General features: G+C 38.8%; 1 protein-coding gene across 1 annotated transcript in view; it reads left to right on the forward strand.

Annotated features, from left to right (window-relative positions):
* The window catches only part of DAPP1 (dual adaptor of phosphotyrosine and 3-phosphoinositides 1), a 53,805-nt gene that overhangs the window by 20,274 nt on the left and 8,344 nt on the right, over positions 1-25,187 (forward strand). Inside the window, exons 3-5 of the mRNA XM_004040182.5 lie at positions 3,938-4,071; positions 16,751-16,881; positions 25,114-25,161. Coding sequence (XP_004040230.1) covers positions 3,938-4,071; positions 16,751-16,881; positions 25,114-25,161 — 313 coding nt within the window. The remainder of the gene's footprint in view (positions 1-3,937; positions 4,072-16,750; positions 16,882-25,113; positions 25,162-25,187) is intronic.

A 25,187-nucleotide genomic window follows, 5' to 3' on the forward strand; every position in this document is an offset into this window, starting at 1 on the left:
CTTGCATGCCAGCCAGAACACATCTCCCTGACTTTTTCTTCTGTGAGCAGCCAGAGAAAACTCTGTTTTACAGGGCTCATGTGATTAGTTCAGGCCCACTCAGATAATGTCCATATCTTAACATCAACTGACTTGGGACTTTATGACCTGCTAAATCCCTTCCCAGTAGCATGTAGAGTAGTTTTTGATTGAATAATTGGGATAAAGTGTGTGTACTCCAGGGGCTGGGATTTGGGATCATCTTAGAAGGCTGCCTGCCACAACTACCATTCCTGGAACAGTGAAAATCTACAGGCCTACTTGAAGTGGGTGGGTGTGCGAAACAGGTAGAGGGTGATGGGGTAAGTAGGGGTCACAGAGGAAAAAAAAGCATATTCATTAACATTTCTCATGTCACCCTGTTGTATTTTATTTATAAATTTTCTGAATAACATAGATGAAAAAATTATTAATCCAAGATGGAATTCCGTTTGAGTGACAACAAGAATTGTGCTTTCTCTGCTCAACAGCAAATGTTAAAAGTTCATCTAATGGTTAAGTCGTAGATGCTTTATTGCACACATCAGAGGTCCTCAACCTTTTTGGCACCAGGGACAATTTTGCCACAGACCGGAGCAGCGGCAGATGGTTTTGGGATGATTCAAGTGCATTACATTTATTGTGTGTTTTATTTTTGTTATTATTACACTGTAATATATAATGAAATAATTATACAACTCACCATCATTCAGAATCAGTGGGAGCCCTGAACTTGTTTTCCTGCAACTAGATGGTCCCATCTGGGGGTGATAGGAGACAGTGACAGTTCGTCAGGCATTAGATTGACATCAGAGGCACACAGCCTAGATCCCTTGCATGTGCAGTTCACAATAGGGTTTGCACTCCTATGAGAATCTATTGCCTCTACTGATCTGATAGGAGGTGAAGCTCATTGAGAATGCAAACAATGGGGAGCAACTATAAATAAAAATGAGCTTCGCTAGCTCACCCATCACTCGTTTTCTTGCTACGTGGCTGGCAGGGGGATGGATGGGGACCCCTGGCATGAATCTTCCAAAAATGAAAAGTTAATTAACTTTTCACCTATGTATGTCTCATCTGAGCAATTAGATCATAAGCTTTTTATAAATCAATGACATACATATGTCATATACATAAAAAATAAAGAATAAATTATTGATTTTCATTGCAAGCACTAGAGAATGCTTATTAAAAAAATGACCAGCAGAGGTGACAAAAACCACAGACTAATTCAGGAGAATGACTATTTTTGTTTTATGAACAAATATTCATTTATTTGTTCATTCTTTTAATGATGAATATTTGAAAGCATTTATTCTGCACCAGCCACTTTGGTAAGTGCTGTAGAACAGTGGTCCCCAACCTTTTTGGCACCAGGGGCTGGTTTTGTGGAAAATGCGGGTTCAGGATGAAACTGTTCCACCTCAGATCATCAGGCATTAGATTCTCATGAGGAGTGTGCAACCTAGATCCTTCACATGTGCAGTTCCCAATAGGGTTCAGGCTCCTGAGACTCTAATGCCGTCACTGATCTGACAGGAGGCAGAGCTCAGGCAGTGATGCTTGCTCACCCACTGCTCACCTCCTGCTGTGCGGCCTGGTTCCTAACAGGTACCCAGTCTGCAGCCCCAGGATAGGGGATCCCTGCTGTAGAAGATTGAAATACCTTATTTTGGGGAATTACAGCCTCACAGAGCCAAAAAGACCACACACAAGTAACATACTACAAAGTAGAGGTTGATAAATAACATAAAAGAAAGCAAGATAAGTGTTTAGGTGGTTCAGAAGGGAAAAAGCAATTAACTTAAGTTGGAATTACCATGTAATACTTGACAGAGGAGGTGGTACTTGAACTGCAACTTAATGAGTGGCTGGGATTTCTACCAGCAGAGACAAAGAGAAAGACCGTTTCAGGAAAAAGCAACAGTATGAACTAAGGGACAGAAGTGGAAACTCCTTGAAGAGCAGTAGATCCAGTTGGACTAGGGCAGCTGTTCTAAAGGTGTGGTCCCCAGACCAGGTGTGTCACCTAAGAACATGCTAGGAATGCACAGTCTCAGGCCCCACCTTGGATCTACCGAATCTGAATCTGCAGGGGTGGAGGTGGAGATGGCAGCAAGCTGGGTTCTCACAAGCCCATCAGATGATTCTGATGCATGCTAACATGGTAGCATGGGCTGCACTGAGAGGAATAGCAGGAAGTGAGGCTAGAAAGATAGAATGGGATCAAATAAAGTGGAGAGGCAGATATATATATGTAGATATATATATAGATATATATATATGTAGATATATATAGATATATATGTAGATATATATATAGATATATATGTAGATATATATAGATATATATGTAGATATATATAGATATATATATGTAGATATATATATAGATATATATATGTAGATATATATATAGATATATATATGTAGATATATATATAGATATATATGTAGATATATATATAGATATATATATGTAGATATATATAGATATATATGTAGATATATATAGATATATATATGTAGATATATATAGATATATATGTAGATATATATAGATATATATGTAGATATATATAGATATATATGTAGATATATATAGATATATATGTAGATATATATAGATATATATGTAGATATATAGATATATATGTAGATATATATAGATATATATGTAGATATATATAGATATATATATAGATATATATGTAGATATATATAGATGTATATGTAGATATATAGATATATATGTAGATATATGTAGATATCTATATAGATATATATGTAGATATATGTAGATATCTATATAGATATATATGTAGATATATGTAGATATCTATATAGATATATATGTAGATATATGTAGATATCTATATAGATATATATGTAGATATCTATAGATATATATAGATATGTAGATATCTATAGATAGATATGTAGATATCTATAGATAGATATGTAGATATCTATAGATATATATAGATATATAGATATCTATACATATATATCTATAGATACATAGATATAGATATATAGATATATGGATATATAGATATTGTTTAATACTCTGCCTCATTTCAAAAATGAAGTGGAAAATGACAATGCAGGAAATTTGATATTTTATTCAGTAGGCAGTGGAACATGCACGGGAGGAAAAGGGCTAGGCTCACATAACTAATCAAGCGACAGAGCTGAATTCTGATTGACTCCCAAACAAGCAAGGGAGAAAAGCCCAAGGGAGAGGAGAGTGTGGTGAGGGTGTCATATGTCATTTCTATCATTCCTATTCTCTGCCCTTCTTAAACTCATGCCCCTTAGCAGCATAATGTTCAAGGACTCTTTTGGTAAGTCTAGGAGTAGATAGGGAGAACAGTCTCTTGTCTTCCATTAGAGTGAAAAGTTGAGGCTGGGCGTGGTGGCTAACGCCTGTAATCTCAATACTTTGGGAAGCCGAGGCGGGAGGATCACCTGAGGTCAGGAGTTCAAGACAAGCCTGGCCAACATGGCAAAACCCAGTCTTTACTAAATATACAAAAATTAGCCAGGCATCATGGCAGACACCTATAATCCCAGATACTCAGGAGGCTGAGGCCAGAGAATCACTTGAATCCAGGAGGCGGAGGTTGCAGTGAGCCGAGATCATGCCACTGCACTCCAGCCTGGGGGACAGAGCAAGACTCTGTCTCAAAATAATAAATAAATAAATTAATTAATTAATTAATAAAAGTTGAAAAGAGCAAACTCTGCCAAAAGAAACTAGTGTTGCTCTTTAAAATTGTCAGTGGTTTCAATGATTGCCTAATTCTCAGTTCTTATAAAGGGTTAATAGTGATGCTAACATCTAAGATCATATTTCCCTTCAACAAGATATTTATTTGTTAAATAATATTAAATACTTCTTTTTCCCTTTTAGGGCCAAAGATTCTGTTAAACACTTTCATGTTGAATATACTGGATATTCATTTAAATTTGGCTTTAATGAATTCTCATCTTTGAAGGATTTTGTCAAGCATTTTGCAAATCAGCCTTTGATTGGAAGCGAGACAGGTAAGCTATGAGCAGACACTTGACTTATGAAATAATGTTTCGGGATGGAGGAGAGACAAGGCAGATTTCAATTTAAGAATGTCATCGTTGTCATTTATATTTCAGCATTATCTTGAAGAGAAAACAATGTATTTTGTATAAAGTAGATATTTTCTCAGAATGTGTTACTTAATGGATTGATTAAAAGCACACAATTTCTTTAAAATGGGCTCACCATTTTAAAATAACATATACAATACACACAAAAAGAACAAAGGTAAAAATGACTTTTTGATTACTCATAATTTCAGGTATAGGCAGTTTGCATATGAGTGAGACCCACAGAAGTAAATTTTGAGCATTTTAAAAACTAAAATTCCCACTTAAATGTTCACAGAGATCACTGAATATTGAAAATATTAACTAGGAAGCGCCCTCCTAAGTTATAAAATTCTGTTTCTATTGTCACGGTTTTTTAAATAAGATTTTAAGCTAGACTTAACTATGGCTGGAAAAGTTTGAATTTTCCTGTTTGAATGGTTAGAGAATTAAACCAGAAAAAAATTCATGTGTAAAGAAAAAAACACAAAAAACAGTCTATCTCGGCACTTGAATTATCTAAGATTGAACATCTTGTTTATTTATATTATTTTAATGAAGTAAATATCATCCCTGTATTTGTGATATAGAATCACAACACTTTTGTCCTAAATAATGATAAATCTTAGTTAATCAAAGACTAGGAAATTCCAAGAACCTGCGGCACAAGAGGAACTCAAGACTTAATAACACAACCAGTTACCATGAGTTTGTACATATGTGTTTTCTTGGCAAACTTGCCAGTGGGCTTTCTGTTAACTTCAGTGTGCTGGGAAGAGATGGCATCATTGGCTTCTGTCTTTTCTGCTATTTATGTGGTGTGGGTAGTCCCTGATGTGACTCACACAGTGTCTAGTATACATGAAGTGCACAGCGGAAACTAGAAAATAGTTGCTCTGCTTTATACTGACCACACCAAGCCCAAGACAGAATAACCCAAACTACGAAATGAAGCTATAACCTTTTTTTCCTTCTTTCTCCTGGTATAAATTCTCCCAATCAACCCTGAAAATTACTTCACCATTTAACAAGCAGTTGTTCTCATGAACAAATGGCCAGTGGAGGTGTATTTATTTCCACTGCTACCTTGGCCTTGGCAAGCATTTCAGTTTCTCAAATCCCTTCACTTCAGTCTCCTTTCCTGCTTGCATCCAATTCCACACTTGATTTTGTTCAGTTATTGGTCACTGGCCATGGAGAGGAGATTTTTAAAGCCAGGGTTTTGTTTTATGTACCTCTAATTTTTGTATTTCATATCCGCCAGGTCCTGGCCCACTGCAGGGCATTTTGGGTGAATAAATAAATGAATACATGGATAACTATGAGTAAGAACTCTTTGTAGTCTTCAAAGCCACTAGAGTTGTCATTTTTCTACTTTCTCTTTTTCTTCCAACCAAAGACAGCTCCCTTCTTTTAAATTCTTCTCCTAGACTCTATTTTCAACTTCTTTGATCATTCCCTGTGCTCCTTCCTGGACCTTCTCCAAGTTAGGGAAAAGATACATATTCTGCCTACTGGCAGATTTCAAAACATTTAAGATCAAAGTGAAGGCAGTGCTTTCTGGTTGAACCTTTCTGGCACTGATCCAATCATCAGGCAAGAGGATCACCTAAGGATGCTCCAAAATAAAGATGTTTTGATATTGCATTTGGTACAATGGTAAGCTTCCTTGTAAATACACTGTTCTGAGTAAAGAAGCCTTATGATTGATGCATTAGGGATTGTAAGGATTTGTCATCCAGACTTCTACAGTAGTTTCTCTAAAACTCAAACCTGCTGTATTATTATCTTGACTACAATTACCATTTCATTTATTACAATATAACTCAGGAACCTAATATTTTTATCCTCTCCACTGCCTCTCCTCTGTTCTATTCATTATCCAATGAAGAATTTGCTGCTGTTTGAATTCCTGCTTCCGGCCCCTCGTGCTGATGGATATGCACTTGACTTGCTGGCTTCCAGCCCTTGAGTTAGAGTCCACTAGCTTTATTCCTCTTATCTGTCCCAGCCAGATGAAGGGAAAGCCATCAGGGCTAGGAACAACAGGCAAAACCCATGACAGATGAGTGTTCAAATCTTGCGCCTCTGGGAGTAATAGGCCTTGGGAAACAAGATAATGTGCTCAAGTCATGATGACTTGTAAGCCCAGAAAGTCCTCAAGGTTACGGAGTCAGCACTGCAGACTATAAAGAATGGTGAATGGAAACTGACATGCCACCTTCTAAAAATAGGCCTTTTCTTCTTGTTCATTTAAGCATGGGCTCCTAGTATTGGCTCCCAGTGATCAGAAGATCTTCAGGCTAACAATTTCATGTTCACCATCAGATAAAGTACAGATATTTCTTATAGTTTATGTTTGATTAACATCACCGGGAAAAGCATTTGTCCACACAATGGACAAGCCCCTCCCAGGGCTCTCAGCTTCAGATTACCAGAATGACAAGGACTAGAATTGGATATTTCAGGCCATTGCTCTCAGCCAGACCCCACCCAGGCCCAGCCTCACCCTGCAGGGTCTAGAGGGTAAGTTTATTAAAGAGTGACTTTCTTATAATACATTTATCTGCTGGCACAAGTGGTATTACCTTTGAGGGCAACAGAAATGATATCCAAATAGCCAAAACTTTACACTTTTGCCTTGCAGTTATATATAATGCCTTCAGTAGAGTGAAACCCAGAATATTTGATTTTGGGTCGTAAGAACATTTTTGCACTCAAAATAGATAAAAGTGTTGACCTAAGGGTATTAATGCTATGTTAAGATATCTTTTTTTTCGTATTCCCTACTCTTTACACTTTTAGGATTTCTGTTTGCTAATCTGAAAAGCAAGGATTTCCTAAGCAACATCTAAGCCTCTTGCCAACTTTAAGAGTATGTTATGATAATTTCCCTTTCCCTTGCCATAATCTCTATTTCATCTCTCTAATCTCCATTAAAGTTTCTGTTCACTCTAATTTCTTTTTATCAATACCCATAAACACTCTTAAGATACTTCCAATTCTCAAAACCTAATAATTTCCCAAGTACATGATAGAGATATACAATGTACTCTCTTGCTTTATTTTTCTCAATGGCCCTTTTACCTTCTGACATATGTAATTCACTTATGTTTTTTTAAAAAATACCTTTTTTTCCACACTAGTGTGTAAACTCCATGAAGAAAGGGACTTTTGTCAGCTTTGCTTCCTGCTATGTCCCAGGACCTGAAAAAATAAGTACTAATCATTTCCACAATATGTCATGCTGGATGCCCCATTTCCAATGCCTGCATTGCAGTTTTTTGCATGGCAACATCAAAACTAGCAAACTTGTGACAATTTTAACTTTCAAAGTTTATAAAAACATAATTTGAAATGATATTTTGTGTTGCATGTATGCTCAGTGATGATTAAATTCAGAATTTGCCTTTCATTTGTGATAGTGTTGCAGGACTTTTCCTTAGTTCAGCTAAAGATCGGGTCCCTCTCCATCCCACGGCCACAAAAATTTAGGCTCACAGACGGTTTGAAGGGTGAGTGAAGCAGGGTTTTATTGGATGAAAAGAAAGAAAAGAGGGAAACAGGGAAGCTAGAGGGCTTCCTGCCCAGCAGTTTGAATTCTATGTTCCTCACAGGAAGAGGAGGGGCCAGGCTCCTCCCCACTGCAAAGGACACGAACTTCCTAAGGCTTCACCTCAGTGGGCAGGCCGGTTGGAGTTTTTCTGTCTCAATAGTAGGATATCAAATAAAACATATTCATGTCTGTGCATGAACTCTAAACTAAACTCAAATAGACTTGAAAATCTGAGAAACTTTTTTATTAGTATAAATATGTTTGGTCCATTATTAATTTTGTCGTAGCCTCTTGTAATTAGCTAAGTTTCATATATATAGTCTTGAAAATGTAGATGGCATTTATCTTTATGCTTAAATGTCTAAATATGATTAGAACAAAAAATTACTTTTACCATTACCTTTTGTTTATGTTTCAATAATTCTTAACATGAAATTGCCATGTATAATTTATTACATTGTATTGTGACTGTAATCACCTAACAGGCATGAAAAAATATAATACAAGTCAAATTCTATGTTTGTGCTTACCCTTTATAATAATTGGTTCCCAATTTTAAAGATCTCATCTGGTTTTTTTGTAAATTTCAAATCTCCATTTCTCTTTTTGTTTTGATATGGGGATTCCCAATCTTTTGATGACAGCTACCGCTATTATTATTTTATTTTGTGACACCACCCAGGTGATATTTTTAAATAATGTGGTTAAAATTAATTTTAATTTGAGAATTGGGTGGTTCTTCAGAAAACAACTAGTGACAACTTAGAATTTTGCCAAACTTCCTTGGATGTTTGCCAAAAATACAAAATGTTCTCAGTTTATAGATGAGTTTTATTCGAAAAAGGAAAAAGCAGCTGAGGAAGGGAATTAAGCCAACATTTTTAGAGTGTTTGCTAGGTTCCAGGCATTCACCTACATCAACTTATTTCATCTCAGCCACCCACAATAATGCATACAACGGTCCTGTTTTCAGATGAGGAAATGAAAACTCAGAGGTTTTAAGTCACTTGCCCAAGTTTTCACTGCTGGTAAACATCAGGGCTGAGATTGGAATCTGGGCTAATCTGGTTCTAAAGCATAGATGCTTTCCATGCACCTTGCTATCTTTTGAAACTGGTCCCACAATAACAGTACATTGTTGCCATGGTACAGTGTGGCCTTAAATGGATTTGGAAGAATTCAGAGCTGAGATTGGAATCTGGGCTAACCTGGTCCTGAAGCATAGATGCTTTCCATGCACCTTGCTATCTCTTGAAATTGGTCCTACAGCGACACTGTAATACATTGCTGCCATGGCACAGCATGGCCTTTAATAAATTTGGAAGAATTTCTGCCACAATAATGTAGTAGAATGATTGTAGGATATGGCAGGGCTGTAACACATGTCTTAGTCCTATCCCTCAGTCTCTTCTTTATCTCTTCTTTAAAGTCTACAATAATGTGTTTGGTACATGAAGTAAACCTATTGTTCTAAAGAGTGTGAGTCAACTTTAACTTCTGCCTTTGTATTTATTGTTATTCCCATTTTATTTACATGAATTGCTATTTCAAAAATTATACCAGAGGAAACTTTAAAACATAAAAAGGCTGAAAAGAAAACATCCCCCTAAATATACAGGCTCATCTTAGTCATGTGTCTTCAGCAAGGATATCAAACAGCCTGTCTAAGTATAACAAAGTAAAATAAAATTTAAAGCTTGAGAGAGAAACTGAAAGAAAGGGAAAATGAGAGGTAAGATCAAATGAGAGCAGGAACAAAGTATTTCAAATGAATATTGTACATTTACAGGAAGCAGTACAAGCATTTGGTAACGAAGCTTCTCGATGTTTTTTTCCCCTTATTTGGGCCTGTATGCTTAGTTAGATTTACAGGATGTTAGAATTGAAAGGGAGCTCAGGGACTATTGCATTTTTCCTTTATAAATGAAGAAACTGAGGCCTGGTTAGAAATGGGGAAGCAAAAACTCATATCTCCTTTCTCAAGCTGCCTCCTAAAGAATCAATTTCTTCAAACTTTGATTTAAACATGTCAACTCTTGCCCACAATACAGCATAGTATTTCACATGCCCTAGAAGTTTCCATGGTGACTAGATCGAGGCTGAGAATAATTATGGTATAATGAGTAAACACACAAATTCTAAGTTTCAACTCCAGCCTCTGCCATTTGCCGGCTCTGTGTGTCTCCTAAGGTAAGTTATATAATCTCTCTGAGCTTCAGTTTCATCATCTTATGAAACTGACTAGATGGTAGTAGCTCATACTTTAATGACTTATTGTGAAGATTGAATGAAATTAGGCACATAGGACATTTGGAATGATTCTTAGCATAGTATAAGTATTCAATAATTATTATTCATATTTAATAAAACCCTTTTATGGTTATTAATTCCATCAGATTCTATGCAAAAGCTGTACGTTCTTTGATAAATAATAATGAATTAGTTTAGGGACAATTGAATTTGCATTTATCAAATGTTTGTGATGTCCTCTTCAAACTTTAATCTAGTTCCATAGTGGACTCATATAAGTGGTAGAATCAAGTGAGCACTCCAAAAAGAGTGACTTGACTTGGATATTTGAACAGAATTTTCTCCTACACTGACTAACTGGTATGTCTCTCCTAGTTCAGTGCACTTCACCCTATGAGACTGGAAATTAAATATTAAAACCCCTTCACATGTAAATGAACAAGGCTTAAAGTCCATTTGCAGAGCAGGTGGCAAAGAAGGAAGGAAAAAGATCTTGAATAACCCTATTCTCTCCCACCAACCCCAAGAAATCTACTTCTCATTGGAAGCAGGGGAGAGAGGAACTCATTATGCCAGTTGCAGAGCTTATTTTCTGAACCTGAGGGCAGTAATGAAACACGGATGGACATGATCTGATTTTAATTTAATTCAACAAAATGTTTTGAGTGAAATGGCACTGTGAGCCACTGATAACATAGAAAGATAAATCAGATATAATTCTTGCCTTCAAACACCTTACAGGCTAGCTGGGGTACCTGATGAATAAGCACTGACCTCACTGCATGAAATAAATACTCTAAACAAAAGTTTTTCTTTAGGAGTTTTGTGTACCCTGTGCTACACTCTATTTCAGATACCAAACCAATGCCTAAGAATTGAGACTGTTCTTACTCTCTTTCTGAGTTTCTGCTGGAATACGAGATAAAGGGTCCTTCAATGCAATTTCATATTATTGCATACAGTTATATATGTAACTCTTACACATAACTGTAAGTTACCATTCAGTCAAAGTAAATGGAAATGCCTGCCTCGGTCCAGCTCTGATCATCTCAAAAACATACCTCCGCTAAGCATGGCTGAAACTAGGTTTCATGTCAAAGGCAGGAAACAATAGTCACCTTTACGTAGTTCAGAAACTGAAGTGAAACTTATAGCCAAGTTTCCAAGGCCTGTGGTTACTGGTCTTCCTCCTTCTTCTTGCTCTGCTACCTCTGCCTCCTGTTGCCTTTTTCTAAATCTCCCAGCTGAGTCCTGGAGTTCATTTCGTCTGAATCTCAGTAACCCAGGGTCCCTTTCTTCCCGAGCTGAGGCACTATCTTGGACCTTGGAGGCAAAGTATTAAGAGTCTGTGGTAGCCACAGTAGATAAGTTTGTTTGTTTGTTTGTTTGTTTGTTTGTTTGTTTGGAGACAGAGTCTCACTCTGTTGCCAGGCTGGAGTACATGGCGCCACCTCGGCTCACTGCAACCTCTGACTCCCTGGTTCAAGCGATTCTCCTGCCTCAGCCTCCTGAGTAGCTGGGATTACAGGCATGCGCCACCATGCCCGGCTAATTTTTGTATTTGTAGTAGAGACGGGGTTTCATCATGTTGGCCAGGATGGTCTTGATCTCCTGACCTCATGATCCGCCCCCTCGGCCTCCAAAATTGCTGGGATTACAGGCATGAGCCACCGCGCCCGGCTGATAAGTTTCTTTTGATTGGAAATAACAGAAACCAGCTCTGGCTAGCTGGGTTTTTTTGGTCTTGTTTTTGATTTTGTTTTTAAGTGAGTAGGGTACAAGAACAGGAGAACAGGAGCAGAATTTTTTTTGTGTGTGTGTGATGGGGTCTCACTCTGTTGCCCAGGCTGGAGTGCAGTGGCACGATCTCGGCTCACTGCAACCTCCGCCTCCCGGGTTCAAGGGATTCTCCTGCTTCAGCCTGCCAAGTAGCTGGGACTACAGACGCGTGCCACCACGCCTGGCTAATTTTTTGTATTTTTTTTAGTAAAGACGGGGTTTCACCGTGTTAGCCATGATGGTCTCCATCTTCTGACCTCGTGATCCGCCTGCCTCGGCCTCCCAAAGTGCTGGGATTACAGGCATGGGCCACCGCGCCCGGCCCAGGAGCAGAATTTTTTAAAAGGATATTAACAATATACCCTCCCAGAATTTAAGGGCAAGTTGAACAACCAAGAGACAACAAGGAATCTGCTTAGTAATCATGGCAACTCTGAGGCTTTCAGTCAATTGATGTGTCTGTCTTGATTCATCTCTGATTGTCTCAGAAGTGTACCTCCGCTCAGCCTTTCTGAAACCAGGTTTCATGTCAAAGGCAGGAAACAATAGTCTACTTCATGTAGTTCAGAAATTGAAGTTGGTGGACCTTCTCTCTAGAGAAGCAATTAAGTGGATCCCCAAGAAGTGAATCCAATTAGTGTGACCAGGTCAGGTATTCGAGGGCCGGGCCAGGTCTGGAGGTATTACATGGTTGTAGGGAACCTATCTCTGTATACTGGGAGGTACAATCTCTGCAGAAGGGGAAATCATTAAGCCTCACAGCCATGCCAAGAAGTCTGTATATTGGCTCTTCCTTGGGCAAGAATAGTCAGCTAAGGAGAACTGTCTTTTAGGACACCAGATTTTTATCAATATAAGTTGCCGTTTTATAAGTACTTTGTCATCTTCATCTCACAATTTAGTTTAGCCTCATTTGTGGGGCTACTAGTTAAAATCAACCTACAGTCAGTTTTACTCTCTTGGTTGACTCAATACCATTTTCCTTTGTTTTACTTTTGTTGAATTAAACTTTAGAGGAGGTTTTGAAAACAGAATTTGGGTTCCTCCAATAGAGATTTGAAAAGCTACGCCTGCGGTTATTGTCCTTTCTTGCCTCAGGCCTGGAGAATTGTGGACCTGGGAGGCTGGTTCATCCCAGGTTCTTTCTTGGTTCAAGCCTGCATTACTGTAGCATTCATTCATTAATTCATTCACTCATCTGCCTTCATTATGTCAGAAACTCTATCAAGTGGTAGGGAGACAAAGATAAATTTGACCGATATGTGCGCTGAAGAGGCTCACAGAGGTTGGAAATGCACACGTTGGAAAGGCAGTGGCTGTCTAATACCAAGAGGTGACAGCACTGCAGGCTCAGGCAGCAGCCCAGCCCAGAGATCCTTACCCTGCGGCGCAACTGGCCCCGGTGGCTATTTCTCCTCCAGGGACTGATACTGTGGTAGGAGGATAATGCCCCCACAGGACGTCCACATGTCTCCCTGGACCTGTGAATATATTGTTACATGGCAAGAGGGAATTAAGTTTGCAGATGGAATTAAGGCAGCTGATCAGATAACTTTGGGGTGGGGAGATTATCCTAGATGGTCTAAGTAAGACCACTGTAATTGACAGGGTCCTCATAAGTAGTAGGGAGCCAGAAGGGAGAGAACCAGAAAGATGGCAGCAGAGGAAGGATCTGACTGGCTGTTACTGGCTTTGAAGACAGAGGAAAATGGCCACAAGTCAAGACATGAGGGCACCTCTGAAAGCTGGAAAATGCAAAGGAATGAATCCTCCCTAGAGCCTCCACTAGGAAAGCAGCCTTGCCAGTTTTAGACTAGTGAGACCCATTTTGAACTTCTGACTTCCAGAATTATAAGATGATAAATCTGAGTTGTTTTAAGCTGTTATGTTTGTGGCAATTTGCTACAATAGCAATAAAAAATTAGGCCAGGCACAGTGGCTCACGCCTGTAATCCCAACACTTTGGGAGGCCGAGGCGGGTGGATCACCTGAGGTCACGAGTTCGAGACCAGTCTGGCCAACATGACGAAACCCCGTCTCTACTGAAAATACGAAAATTGGCCCGGTGTGGTGGTGGATGCCTGTAATCCCAGCTACTTGGGAGGCAGAGGCAGAAGAATAGCTTGAACCTGGGAGGCAGACGTTGCAGTGAGCTGAGATCGTGACATTGCACTCCAGCCTGGGTGACAGAGCAAGACTCCGCCTCAAAAAAAAAAAAATTAACACAGGTATTATTATGTGAAGTGTGTGCCTGGTCGTATCAACTAAATACATCTTTCTGGAGTGTCATTTAAAGCATTATTTTCATATTAAGTATTAAATATATGAAGTAGAATGAAAATTAAGCATCAACTTTGAAGATAAAGCATAAGAGTTCAAAATGTATCTAATTTGGGAGCTGCTTTGATCCCTAGGCTTCAGTTCCCCTCTCCTCTTCTGTAAGGTGAAAGTGTTTAAGAGGCACCAATTTAACTATAGTTAATCACAAGTAGTGATTACTAGATTACCACCATTTTTATTCCTAGCAGAATGTTGCATCTAGGTCTTTTTTAAGATTTCAAAATCCATGTCCCCAAAGATGCAATCATTCAAATTTTATTTAAGGATTTAAAAATATTCTGTCAAAGAATAATAATATCTAATATGTTATCATTCTCCCACAAACATTTATTTGGTGCCTTCTGAAGGAAGCATAATTATTCTCACTAGTAAGGAGCAGAAGCTTGTAATGGTTGTCCAAGGCCGATAAGTACTGAATGGCGGTAGTGATAATTGAACCCTGTTCCTCTGCCTGTGCATCCAGTGCTCTTTCCAAGGGTTCAGAGTGACTACGAAGCACCTCACTGGGAGTGTTTCTTAGGGGTGGGAGCTAGCGCTGAATTTACCATGCATCTGCAATGTGAGCACTGTGTTCACAGAGCCCCTGAGCCTGCACAGCAGCTACTCTTGATATAGGTACTGCTGCTTTCATTCTGACTGTAAAACTGTAGCCGGCCCCTTCTCCTCGTATGACTGGATCTGTTCTTATGGGAAGATCACATTGACAAAAGAGAGCACGGACAATGTGCAAGAATGGGACCGTTCTGATAATGGCAAAATCCGTTTTTCATTGTGATCCCAATGCTGCAATGCCAATGAGAGGCAGAAAGAGGAAAGGCCAGAGGCTTTCATTCTTCTCTGAGGTCGAGATCAGACACCCTCTTCTGGCTTTTCTCAACAGCTTTTCATTTTACAGCAGCACCTTATCTGGGCCCAAGTATCAAAAGCCACAGTTCTGTTTTTGCAGTCAGACATTGTATGTATTCAAGTATCATAGACAGGTTTAGTTTTGTGTAGATTTTTTTTTTTTTTTTTTTTTTTTTTTTGAGACAGAGTCTCACTCCGTCACCCAGGCTGGAGTGCAGTGGTGCGATCTCGGCTCACTGCAACCCCCACCTCCCGGGTTCAAGCAATTTCCCTGCCTCAGCCTCCCAAGTAGCTGAGACTACAGGTACCTGCCACCACGCTCAGCTAATTTATTTTTATTTTTATTTTGTATTTTAGTAGAGATGGGGTTTCACTATGTTGGCCAGGATGCTCTCGATCTCCTGACCTCATGATCCACCCACCTCAGCCTTCCAAAGTGCTGGGATTACAGATGTGAGCCACCGCGCCTGGCCCGTTTTGTGTAGATTTATCATTAACATTAGGGTGTTTTTTAACCACAGAGGAGACATTTTTCTTTTTCATTTTCTCACTCTTACTCTAATTCAGGTTCTATACTTTCCAGATCTTTCAAATCTTTTCAAAGACGCCCTTCCTGATGACCCTTGTAAAATATCACCCTCTCCCAACCCTACCTTTTTTATTCTCTATCCCTTTACCATGCCCTATTCATTTTTTCCATAACACTTCTCACACATAAAATATTTTTTAATTTTTTTTTCTGTCTCCTCTACCTAGAACATAAGCTCCATAAGAGCATTTAAACTCCTTTGTGTGCTGTTGCATTCCCAATACCTAGACAAGTGCCTGGCACAGTGCGAAGCTCTGTAAATATTCGTTGAATGAATTGCTGAATTCTTTACATCTCTTCCATGTCTGGTACAATCTTAGGCTTGCTATAGAAAAGACCCTAGTAAAATTAAAAGCAAGAAACCATAGCAAGAAGAAAAAAAATCCCCTTAAGTTGCCTCTTTTTGTAGTTAGTTTCTAGTTTCTGATTGACTGATTGATTGAGGGAAGGATTTCAAGAAGGAAATATCAGAAACATAGACTCAGAACTGCTCTGAGCCCTTGGAACAAAGTTCCCCAGCCCCCCATGCCTGGACCCCCTGGGCTGAGCCCTTTTTCTGCCTGGAGGCTCCCCTCTCCAGATGGAAGGGGAAGGAGGCAATCACTTGTGAGCACCAGCTTGTTCAGGTCATGTTCACTTAGTAATGCAAAGACTTTGCTTGGTTACTTTCATTAATTGGGTAGTATCAGAGAGTAGGGAGAATGCTCACTTTTTTGAAATCCACTAATTTGTTACACGTTTATTCTGAAACTGATAGGAAATAAGGGCAATGGAATGGATCTTCCTCTACCCCAGTGCACTTATTTAGTCTTGTTCTCATGGCTATCATAAAGCCTTCCTGGAAAACTTCCAGTTACTACTTAAGATCTAAATCAAATATCACCTCCTTTACGAAAGCTGTCCTGAATCCTTTCATGGAAAGGTTCTTCAGGCAGTCTGGGGATGATTATCATGCTTTGCTCACACGGCTGCCATTGGTCTCATCACCCTGTTCATTTAAACAACCATATCTGTTACCAGTTCTGAGCACCATGAGGCCAAGGAGCACCTCCATCATGCTTTATATCTCAGTGTCCAGCTTAGGTGCCTTATACCTAGTTGGTATTTGATAACTGTTGAGATAATGAGTGAGGGAATACATGAAAAAAAAGACTTTCCAATCCAGCCACAGTTATCCAGTTAGCATTTGGACCTTCCTTCTGGGAACACTGTTCGATTATATATTTTTCATCTTCATTCAGGCACTCTGATGGTTCTAAAACATCCCTACCCAAGAAAAGTGGAAGAACCCTCCATTTACGAATCTGTCCGGGTTCACACAGCAATGCAGACAGGAAGAACAGAAGATGACCTTGTGCCCACAGCACCTTCTGTAAGTGACCTTCAATGTGACCACAAGCTCTCTCCCTGTCTAAAATCAATCAAGTTCAATAAAAGTTAATAAGAGTGTATTTGTTCACATAAAAATTCTAGCTTGGAATATAAAACTTGGAGAGGAATGTAAGATTTGAAGCCTATGACTCAGTTCATCTGGTCCTGGGTAGATCATAAAAATTACAATGCAGCCGGACATGGTGGTTCATGCCTGTAATCCCAACGTTTTGGGAGGCCAAGGTAAGAGAATTGCTTGAGCCCAGGAGTTGGAGACCAGCCTGGGCAACATAAACATCTCTACAACAAACTTTTAAAAATATTAGCTGGGCATGGTGGCATGCACCTGTAGTCCCAGCTACTCAAGAGGCTAAGGTGGAAGGATTACTTGAGTAAAGGAGATTGAGGCTGCAGTGAGCTGTGATTGCGCCATTGCACTCCAGTCTGGGTTACAGAGTGAGACCTTGTCTCAAAACGAACAAATGAAAGCAATGCAATAGTAATAGGATTTTAAATACTTTGAAAATGGAACTTAAATCTCTGTCCTTAGTTAACCAAACAACTTCATAGTAAAATGGAAAAGAGAAGTTGGCATTCATATAGTTTTCTAAACTGTTTTCTCCTACAATTTTCTTATATTAAGAAAATATATTTTTTAAAATATTTCAACTATCTATGGAAGACAAATATTCTCCACCTTTACTATAAAAACTCAGGGTATTATTTTTTCTAGCTTTCTTTCCTTTACTGACTGAAGTTTACAGACAGAAAACACTTGTGCTTCTTTGCAACGTGAGCCATTGTTCAGTTTCAGTGCAATTGGAGCACTCATTGTTTGTCCAAGAGTCCATTTATGTTTGTTCTGTGAACTGTGACTCTGCAGAGGTTCCTCTCCAACACCCTTTTCCCTTCATTATTCTGAAGGCTCTTCTATTTGTTGTCTCTTCCTTGTTTGCTGAATACTCCTGGTATAAGAAACCTCTATTTGGGCAGATGATAAAGAAGATAATACCCAAATAAATATCAAGAACTAATTCTGGATAGTAATCATGACACTTGAAAAATAATCACTTGAAGATATTCAGCTACAAATTATATTAAAATAAGTGTAACTTTCTATATCTGCAGTACTTTTCTCTACCCTTGACCAGAGAGATCTTTCTTAAAAAGAAGCCTTGCCACGTGACCTCTGCTTTACATCCTTTGGTGATGCCTTTTGTGTTCATGGCCCACCTGGACCCTGCTTGCCTCTCTGTCTTCATCTCATGCTACTCCCACACTCACACTGTGAAACCTGTCTCTCTCAACATTGTGCTCTTTCTCCTCTCCCTACATCTGAAATGCTGCCAACACCATTTCTATCTACTCATCCCTCAAGACTGGTATCACGGATCATTATCTTCCAGGAAGCCTTTCTTCACCCCCACTAGCTTCTTTTACAATGCTCCTCCTCTGTGCTCCAGAGCACCCTCTGTTTGCCTTTATTCTAAAATTACCATGCTGTGGGCTAATTACCTTCACATCTCTCTGCCCTCCCCACCAGCCAGAAACATCTGAGTACATGAATCATTGCTTGTCCTTGCAGCTTTACAGCCTAGCCTGGCTCATGGCACATCTTACATGTTCATTGCAGTGCTACATCTTCTCAGAAATAAAAATCCTGAAAATTGACTGAGAAAGTTATTTTGGCTTTGTTAGAAGTGGGGGAGAAGGCATCAGAACTCAGAACTTGAGAAATTTAGGAGTGCAAGACAATAAATAGTCCAAAGGCAGAAAAGACCATAGAACAAATCAAGATCTACTCTGCAACCAATTCTTGTTTTCCAGTTGACCAGTCCCTTCATAATTTCCTCTTTACCCACCCTTACCCTTAATATAGATCACCAGTCACTTCAACATCTCTTTCATTTGCACTTTTAGTTTAACTTCACATTCTCCTCTGCTACACTTCCCCTAAAGATCTCCACTCAAGGTCAAACAAATCATGTCCTATTAAGTGTGTTCTTTATCAGCAATAAAATGCAGATAATACCTAATTTGTGAGATTGGTGTGAGCAGAAGATATAGTATCCTTATGCAGAAATAAACCTCTTTAAAGCACATTCTGGAAACCTTGTTACTTACCTTCTTTGCTCACTCCAGCTATCAGATGGATTCACCTCTTTTAAAATGGAGTTTTTAAAATAGTGGTGAGTGATTGGTTGACAATGACTTGAACTCACACTATATAATGACAAGCTTATGAAGTTGATTGTACATCACTATGGACAAAAAAAACTGTAAAGGTTTCCTAGAGGATCTGAAATGTTTCTCATTACTTCTCATTGGGGAATCATTGGTGACTGGACCAGTATAGCTGCTGGGGAAAGAGTTCTGGTCTGATCAGAATGCTCTTGTCCCTTATTGAACACAAGTTCTAAGCCTTCATTTGCTACCCCAAATGGCTACATGATGCTGCACCTCCATCTCCAGCCTGAGAGCCCTGAGGGTTTTCAAACTTCTGCATTTTCTTTTTGGGGTGTAGTTCTTGCTCAAGGTCTAGCAGTGGAGGAAGAGAATTAAAAGAACTTGTTTGAAGTGAAAGTGAAAGATGCCCCACTGCCCAGAAATGCAGATGACTGTGTATAACTTTTTAACATCTTTTAGTAACTGCATTTGGGGAAATTGCTATTTATGTCTTATAAACAACAGAACATTGAGTTCCCATGATAGGATTAAATTTAATTAATTCATTTATTAAACAAACGTTTTTTTTTAAAGTGCTTCCAATACACTCAGAACTGTTTTAAGCACTGGGAGTTTGGCAGTAATTTTGACAAAGGTCCTCCTCCCCTCACTGAGCTCACATTCTAGTGAAGATCACAGACAATAATCAATACAGTAATCTGATACCAGACAGTAATACATCATGAAAAGAAAAAGTAGGATAAGGGGAGAAGAGGGAAGCAAGGGAGGCCTCTGTGAGGAGGAACCATTAGTAAGAGATTTCACTGAAGGGAAGGAGTGACTCATGTCAAGATGTGGAAAGAGTGCTGCAGGCAGAGGAAACAGTACAAAAGCCCTGGAGTGGGAACAAAATTGAGGTGCTTCAAAGGCTAGAAAGGTCAGAATTACGGGATGAAGTGAGCTAGAGGAAAAGTTGTAGAAGGTGAGATTATTGAGGTAATGAGGGGTCAGATCACATAAGGCAATGGTGTTTTCAAAGAGCAGCACCTCCCATCTGAGCATTTAGAAATATGAGTGTTTCTGTTGGTGCAATGCTTTGCAGCACTACTATCATGAGTGAGTGTCAAGAGCCATGAAGAGTCTGACTTTACTCTGCTTGCAAGCTAACAAGTTAGCCTGCTGCAGTTTCATGGATGCTGATGGATGACACAAGACTTCTGGGTAAGAGTTGAAAAATAGTTTGCTATTCACAGGAAGAGCAACAGCCAGGATATCAGTATTTGTGCTAGTTCCCTGTGCTGAGCCGAAGTTCCCAAAGGGCAATATTGAAAGGGCCAGGTGATATCCACAATGGGTTGCCCTACAGGAGAGGAACCCTGAGCCTTGGGAACCTAAATCTTTTCTAATGATCAGTAGACATGTCTTTTGTTCTGAAGGGAAATATTTCTTTATTCCAAGGCTGCTTGTATAAGCATACTTTAAATATCAGTCTGCAGCAAAGAACTGTTAATGCCTTGCTCATAAGACATTTGGAACCTTGACAAGAGACCCGTGGAGAATTATTTCCCAACAGTGATCAGGGGCTAACTATTCTTCAAAGAGTGGTAGAGAATTATCTTGCCCAAAATCTCAGTAGTACCTTTTGTACATAACATGAGAATTCTTTACCTTCTGAGCTTGTTTAAAAAAAATTCTTGCAGATGGATTGAATGTGATACACGAAAGAAAGAGTAGCAGAGTCATGGCAGAGAAGCCCTGCTATTTACTGAGAAGGCTAACTCTGCAGGAGGGGTGGGTTGAGGGGATGAGAAAGAAGAGCTCTATTTTGGACATGTTAAATGAGAAATACCAATTAGTTGGCTTGGTAGAGATTGAGATTAATATAGTTCAAGTTCCTGACATAATAGGTCCTATCTAAAATGTTAGTTTCCTTAGCTTCCCTTTTGTGGTATTTGACATTTTTAACAACTCCCTCCTTCTAAAAATTCTGTTTCCTTAGCTTCGGCAACATCTTTCTGTCTTTATTCTGTAATCTTTGACACATTTTATAGTTCCTCTTCTTGGACGCTTTCCTTGCATGTTGCCCTTTTCCAGTATTTTGTTTTTGAAACTCTTCTCAGTTTTAACATTTTGTTGTTTATCCTTTCAGTCTTTTACTTGAAAAAAAAAGTATATGTATATATATATACACACACACACACACACACATACACACATAAAATAATGAGCTCTTCATTGTAGAGTTGTAATATTCTTGTTTAATTAACTACATATTTAAAATTTTTTTCATGTAATTACTTAGTTTTCTGGAACACCATTAAACAAATTCCATAATATTCCATTATTTGTGTATATCAATTTATTCAGTTAATCTGCTATTATGTTTTAACATGCTTTTTTATTTGAAATAATGTTAAAGTTACAGAATAATTGCTAGAATAGTACACAGAACTTGGTTTTCCCCAAGTCGTTTGAGAGTAAATTGCCTACATGATGCCCCATCACCCTGAATATTTCAGTGTGTATTTCCAAAAATAAGGGCATTTGCCTGCGTGACCAGATAGAGCCTTTCAAACTAGAAAATTAACATTGAGGCTGTGCCACTGTTTCACCCACAGATCTCATCCAAGCTTCACTAGTTTTCTCAGTAAGTTCCTTCAGAGTAAAAGATCCAGTCCTCAAGCACAAGTTGCACTTATCTGTCCTGTCTCTGGAATATTCTTCACTTTGGAACACTTCCTCAGTTTTTCCTTAATTTCGTGACTTTGACACATCTGAAATTAAAGACCAGTTATTTTGTAAATAGTTTCCCAACTTTGGTTTATATGATATTGAATCATGATTAGATACAGGTTTTTTCATGTTGGGTACAAATACCACAAAAGTGATGCTTTGTTTGCGCTTCTCACTGTGTCTTCTCAGATGAAACACAATTGCAATCTGTCTCATAATGGTGTGTTTGATTACTTAAGTGGTGTCTGCCAGGTTTCTTCACTCTAAAGTCACCATATTCCCTTTGTTATTAAAAAATATTTGGGGTGAGGTTATTTGAGACTATAAGAATATTCTGTTACTTATTAAATTTTTACTTGCCAATTTTAGCATTTACTGATGTGTCTTGGCTGTTTTAATCATTACTATGATTGTTACCAAACGGTGACTCTCTGATTTTCTTATTCCTTTTTACATTCATTGGTTGTCATTCTACTGTAAGGAAAAGCTTTTTATTCATCAAAATTTTCAATCATTTTTATATCAAATGGTTATAATCATGACTATCATTATTTATTTTGATCCTTCAAAATTTCCCTGATTTGGCCAGTCGGGGAAAGAGCCCTTTCAAGTGGTGTCTGTGTTCATATGACCTCAAAAAAAATTTTTTTTTTTTTTTGGAGACAGTGTGTCACTCCGTCACTCTGTCTCCCAGGCTGGAGTGCAGTGGTGTGATCACGGCTCATGAAGCCTCGACCTCCTGTGTTCAGGTGACTCTCCCTCCTCAGCCTCCTGAGTAGCAGGGACTACAGGTGTGTACCACCACTCCCGGCTAATATTTGTATTTTCATTTTTTTTTTTTTTTTTTTTTGGTAGAGTCAAGGTTTCACCATTTTAACCAGGCTGGTATCGAACTCCTGGGTGCAAGCAATCCTCATGCTTCAGCCTCCCAAAGTGCTGGGATTATAGTTGTGAGCCTCCGTGCCTGGCCTGGCCTCAAAATTCTTTTAAGAACTTTCTTACTTTCTGAATAGCAAGATGATCCAGACTTATCTTGTTCTTTCTTTGTACCCAGCTCTAGAACCAGCTATTTCTCCAAGAAACTCTGCTCTTTTTCCACAGAATAGTACTTAAGAAATCGACATCTAGGTACTATGTGCTTATTGTTATCAGGATGTCACTCTCCCAGCCCACTCAGTGAGCAGAGCTGGGAAAATATGTATGTATATACATATGTACACATATATACTTTTACATCTGTATTTATCTGTCGATTCATTCATCGATCCATGAGTTCATAACAATACTTCCAATACCACGAAGTTCATTCTAGTGTTTTCCCTTCTCCCACAGTGAGAAAATATGGATCTTATCATCCTCAGTACACTTATGTGATGATTAATTGAATATAAGCAATCTCCCATTGCTGTTTCTACTACTCAACCCTTACCCCGACACTCCAACCACCCAGTCATGCTTCAATGCCCAGTTCCAGGCCACTGCTGCTCCCACCCTCACTACAGATGTCCACCTAGCCCAACTTGGCTCTGAAACTGTGCAGTATCTGCCACCTCCACCCCTTCAGGCAGAAGCCCTCCACACCCTGCCAGGCTTCAATGCCTCGCACACAGCTGCTGCTGCCACTGTCACTGTCATTGTCCACACAGAGGCTCCCTGTGCCCTACTTGGGCTCCACCACCCTGTACTAAGGTGCTTGAAAGCCCTCCACACACACATCAATGCCTGCCTTGCTTCACCTGACCTGTTGGCTACTGACTTCATTTAAGGCTGGCAGGCAAGTAGGTAGTAGGATGGCAGGAAGGACAGTCCTTTGTTTTTGAACATTTAGATGGTACCCCAATGGGGGCTCTTATAAACAGCTTTTCTGTTACAGTTCATAGATTTTTAAAGATAAATGTGCTCTATAATTATTTACTTTCTTACATCTGGAGACCCTGAATAAAATTAATAGTCTCATTGCTTTCCCATGCAGCCTTTGGCTTACCTATCAAAACCTTAGAAAAATACTACACTTATAGTACATTGTTTGGGTGGAGGTAAGATGGGATTATTCCCTAGCTTGATTTTAGTAAATAATTCTATCAGGATCTTTTATACAACAATTTACTCCTAGTTATTTTGCCTCTACGGATTTTAACCTGCAACAGCCCAAAATAATTACTTTTTGCCATTCCTATAACACCTGAATTCAATTGAGTCAATTCAATTTATTTAATGTCAAAATAAATCACACCAATTATGAGATATCAAATTCACCAATATTAATTAATATTATTTAAGTGAACATTTGGGTAGTTTATCCTTACTTTTATATCATAAGGTTTTAAAAGAAGTGTTTGCTTATTTCCTGCTTTAACTCTTTTTATTGTGGTAGAGATGGTTGTTCCTCTTTTTATTTGGTTGGGCAAATTCACCTCGGAAAAAAATATTCTGGAAATTACCATAGAAAGAACCTTGGTGTCAACCAAATCACTTCCCAATTTTTGTTAATTTTGTTTCTTACTAAGACATATGATGACATCACATTTGAACAAAATATTCTACCACGAATTGAATTTCTTGTGGAATTTATGAAATGATAAATTTCTTGATGTTAAGCTACTTGTCTTATGCAAATTTCTGTTCACACAATTCTCCACCCTTCCTTATATTTCATAGGTGTTAGCTAAGTGTGTGCTATTATTTTTACGTTTGAATTAATGACAACATGAGTTAAAAGAACTGGCTCATTCTTGTTTCAGATTCATTTTGGGTAAATCAGGTGTAAATAAATCTACACTCCTAACAGTCTGTTTTTTGGAACATGGATCTCAAGAGAGTGTGGGGGTGGGGAGGAGGATTATGTGATAAAATAAATAGTAAAAATGCTATTTCTAAGGTTCCCTCTTAAAAATTTACAAAGTATATTAGCATAATACAGACTCTGGGAAGCCCTGAAGTAAAAACATCCTTTTAGTTTTCTTAATCCAGTCTCCCAAACGTATTGACAGTAGATGTGTGAGTGTTTATGTGCTAATAACCCTGTAACAATCCAAACAGCTGGATTTCACATGACACACCTTGACAAACACAGACTTTTATAAGTGAAACGATGTCGTTTATTGTTTGCAAATTGCTAACTGGAGTTAGGAGCTACAGAATGATGCCAGTAGATCTAGTCTGAAAACAATCTCTCACAGCACATGGAAGCTTTTCAAGTGCCTAGGTGAAAAATGATAGACAGTAATTTAAAGATCAAAGGCAAACATTCTTCATTTAAAAATAGGACATGAAAGGAAGGACAAACGTCCTGTTGTGACAGCTCTGGTCTTCACTCAGTGCTTTTCTTTTTCAGCTGGGCACCAAAGAAGGTTACCTCACCAAACAGGGAGGCCTGGTCAAGGTAAGGAAGTGTGGTTTTGCTCATGC

This window comes from Gorilla gorilla, chromosome 3 (assembly GCF_029281585.2).
Source record: "Gorilla gorilla gorilla isolate KB3781 chromosome 3, NHGRI_mGorGor1-v2.1_pri, whole genome shotgun sequence".
NCBI classification, from domain to species: Eukaryota; Metazoa; Chordata; class Mammalia; order Primates; family Hominidae; genus Gorilla; species Gorilla gorilla.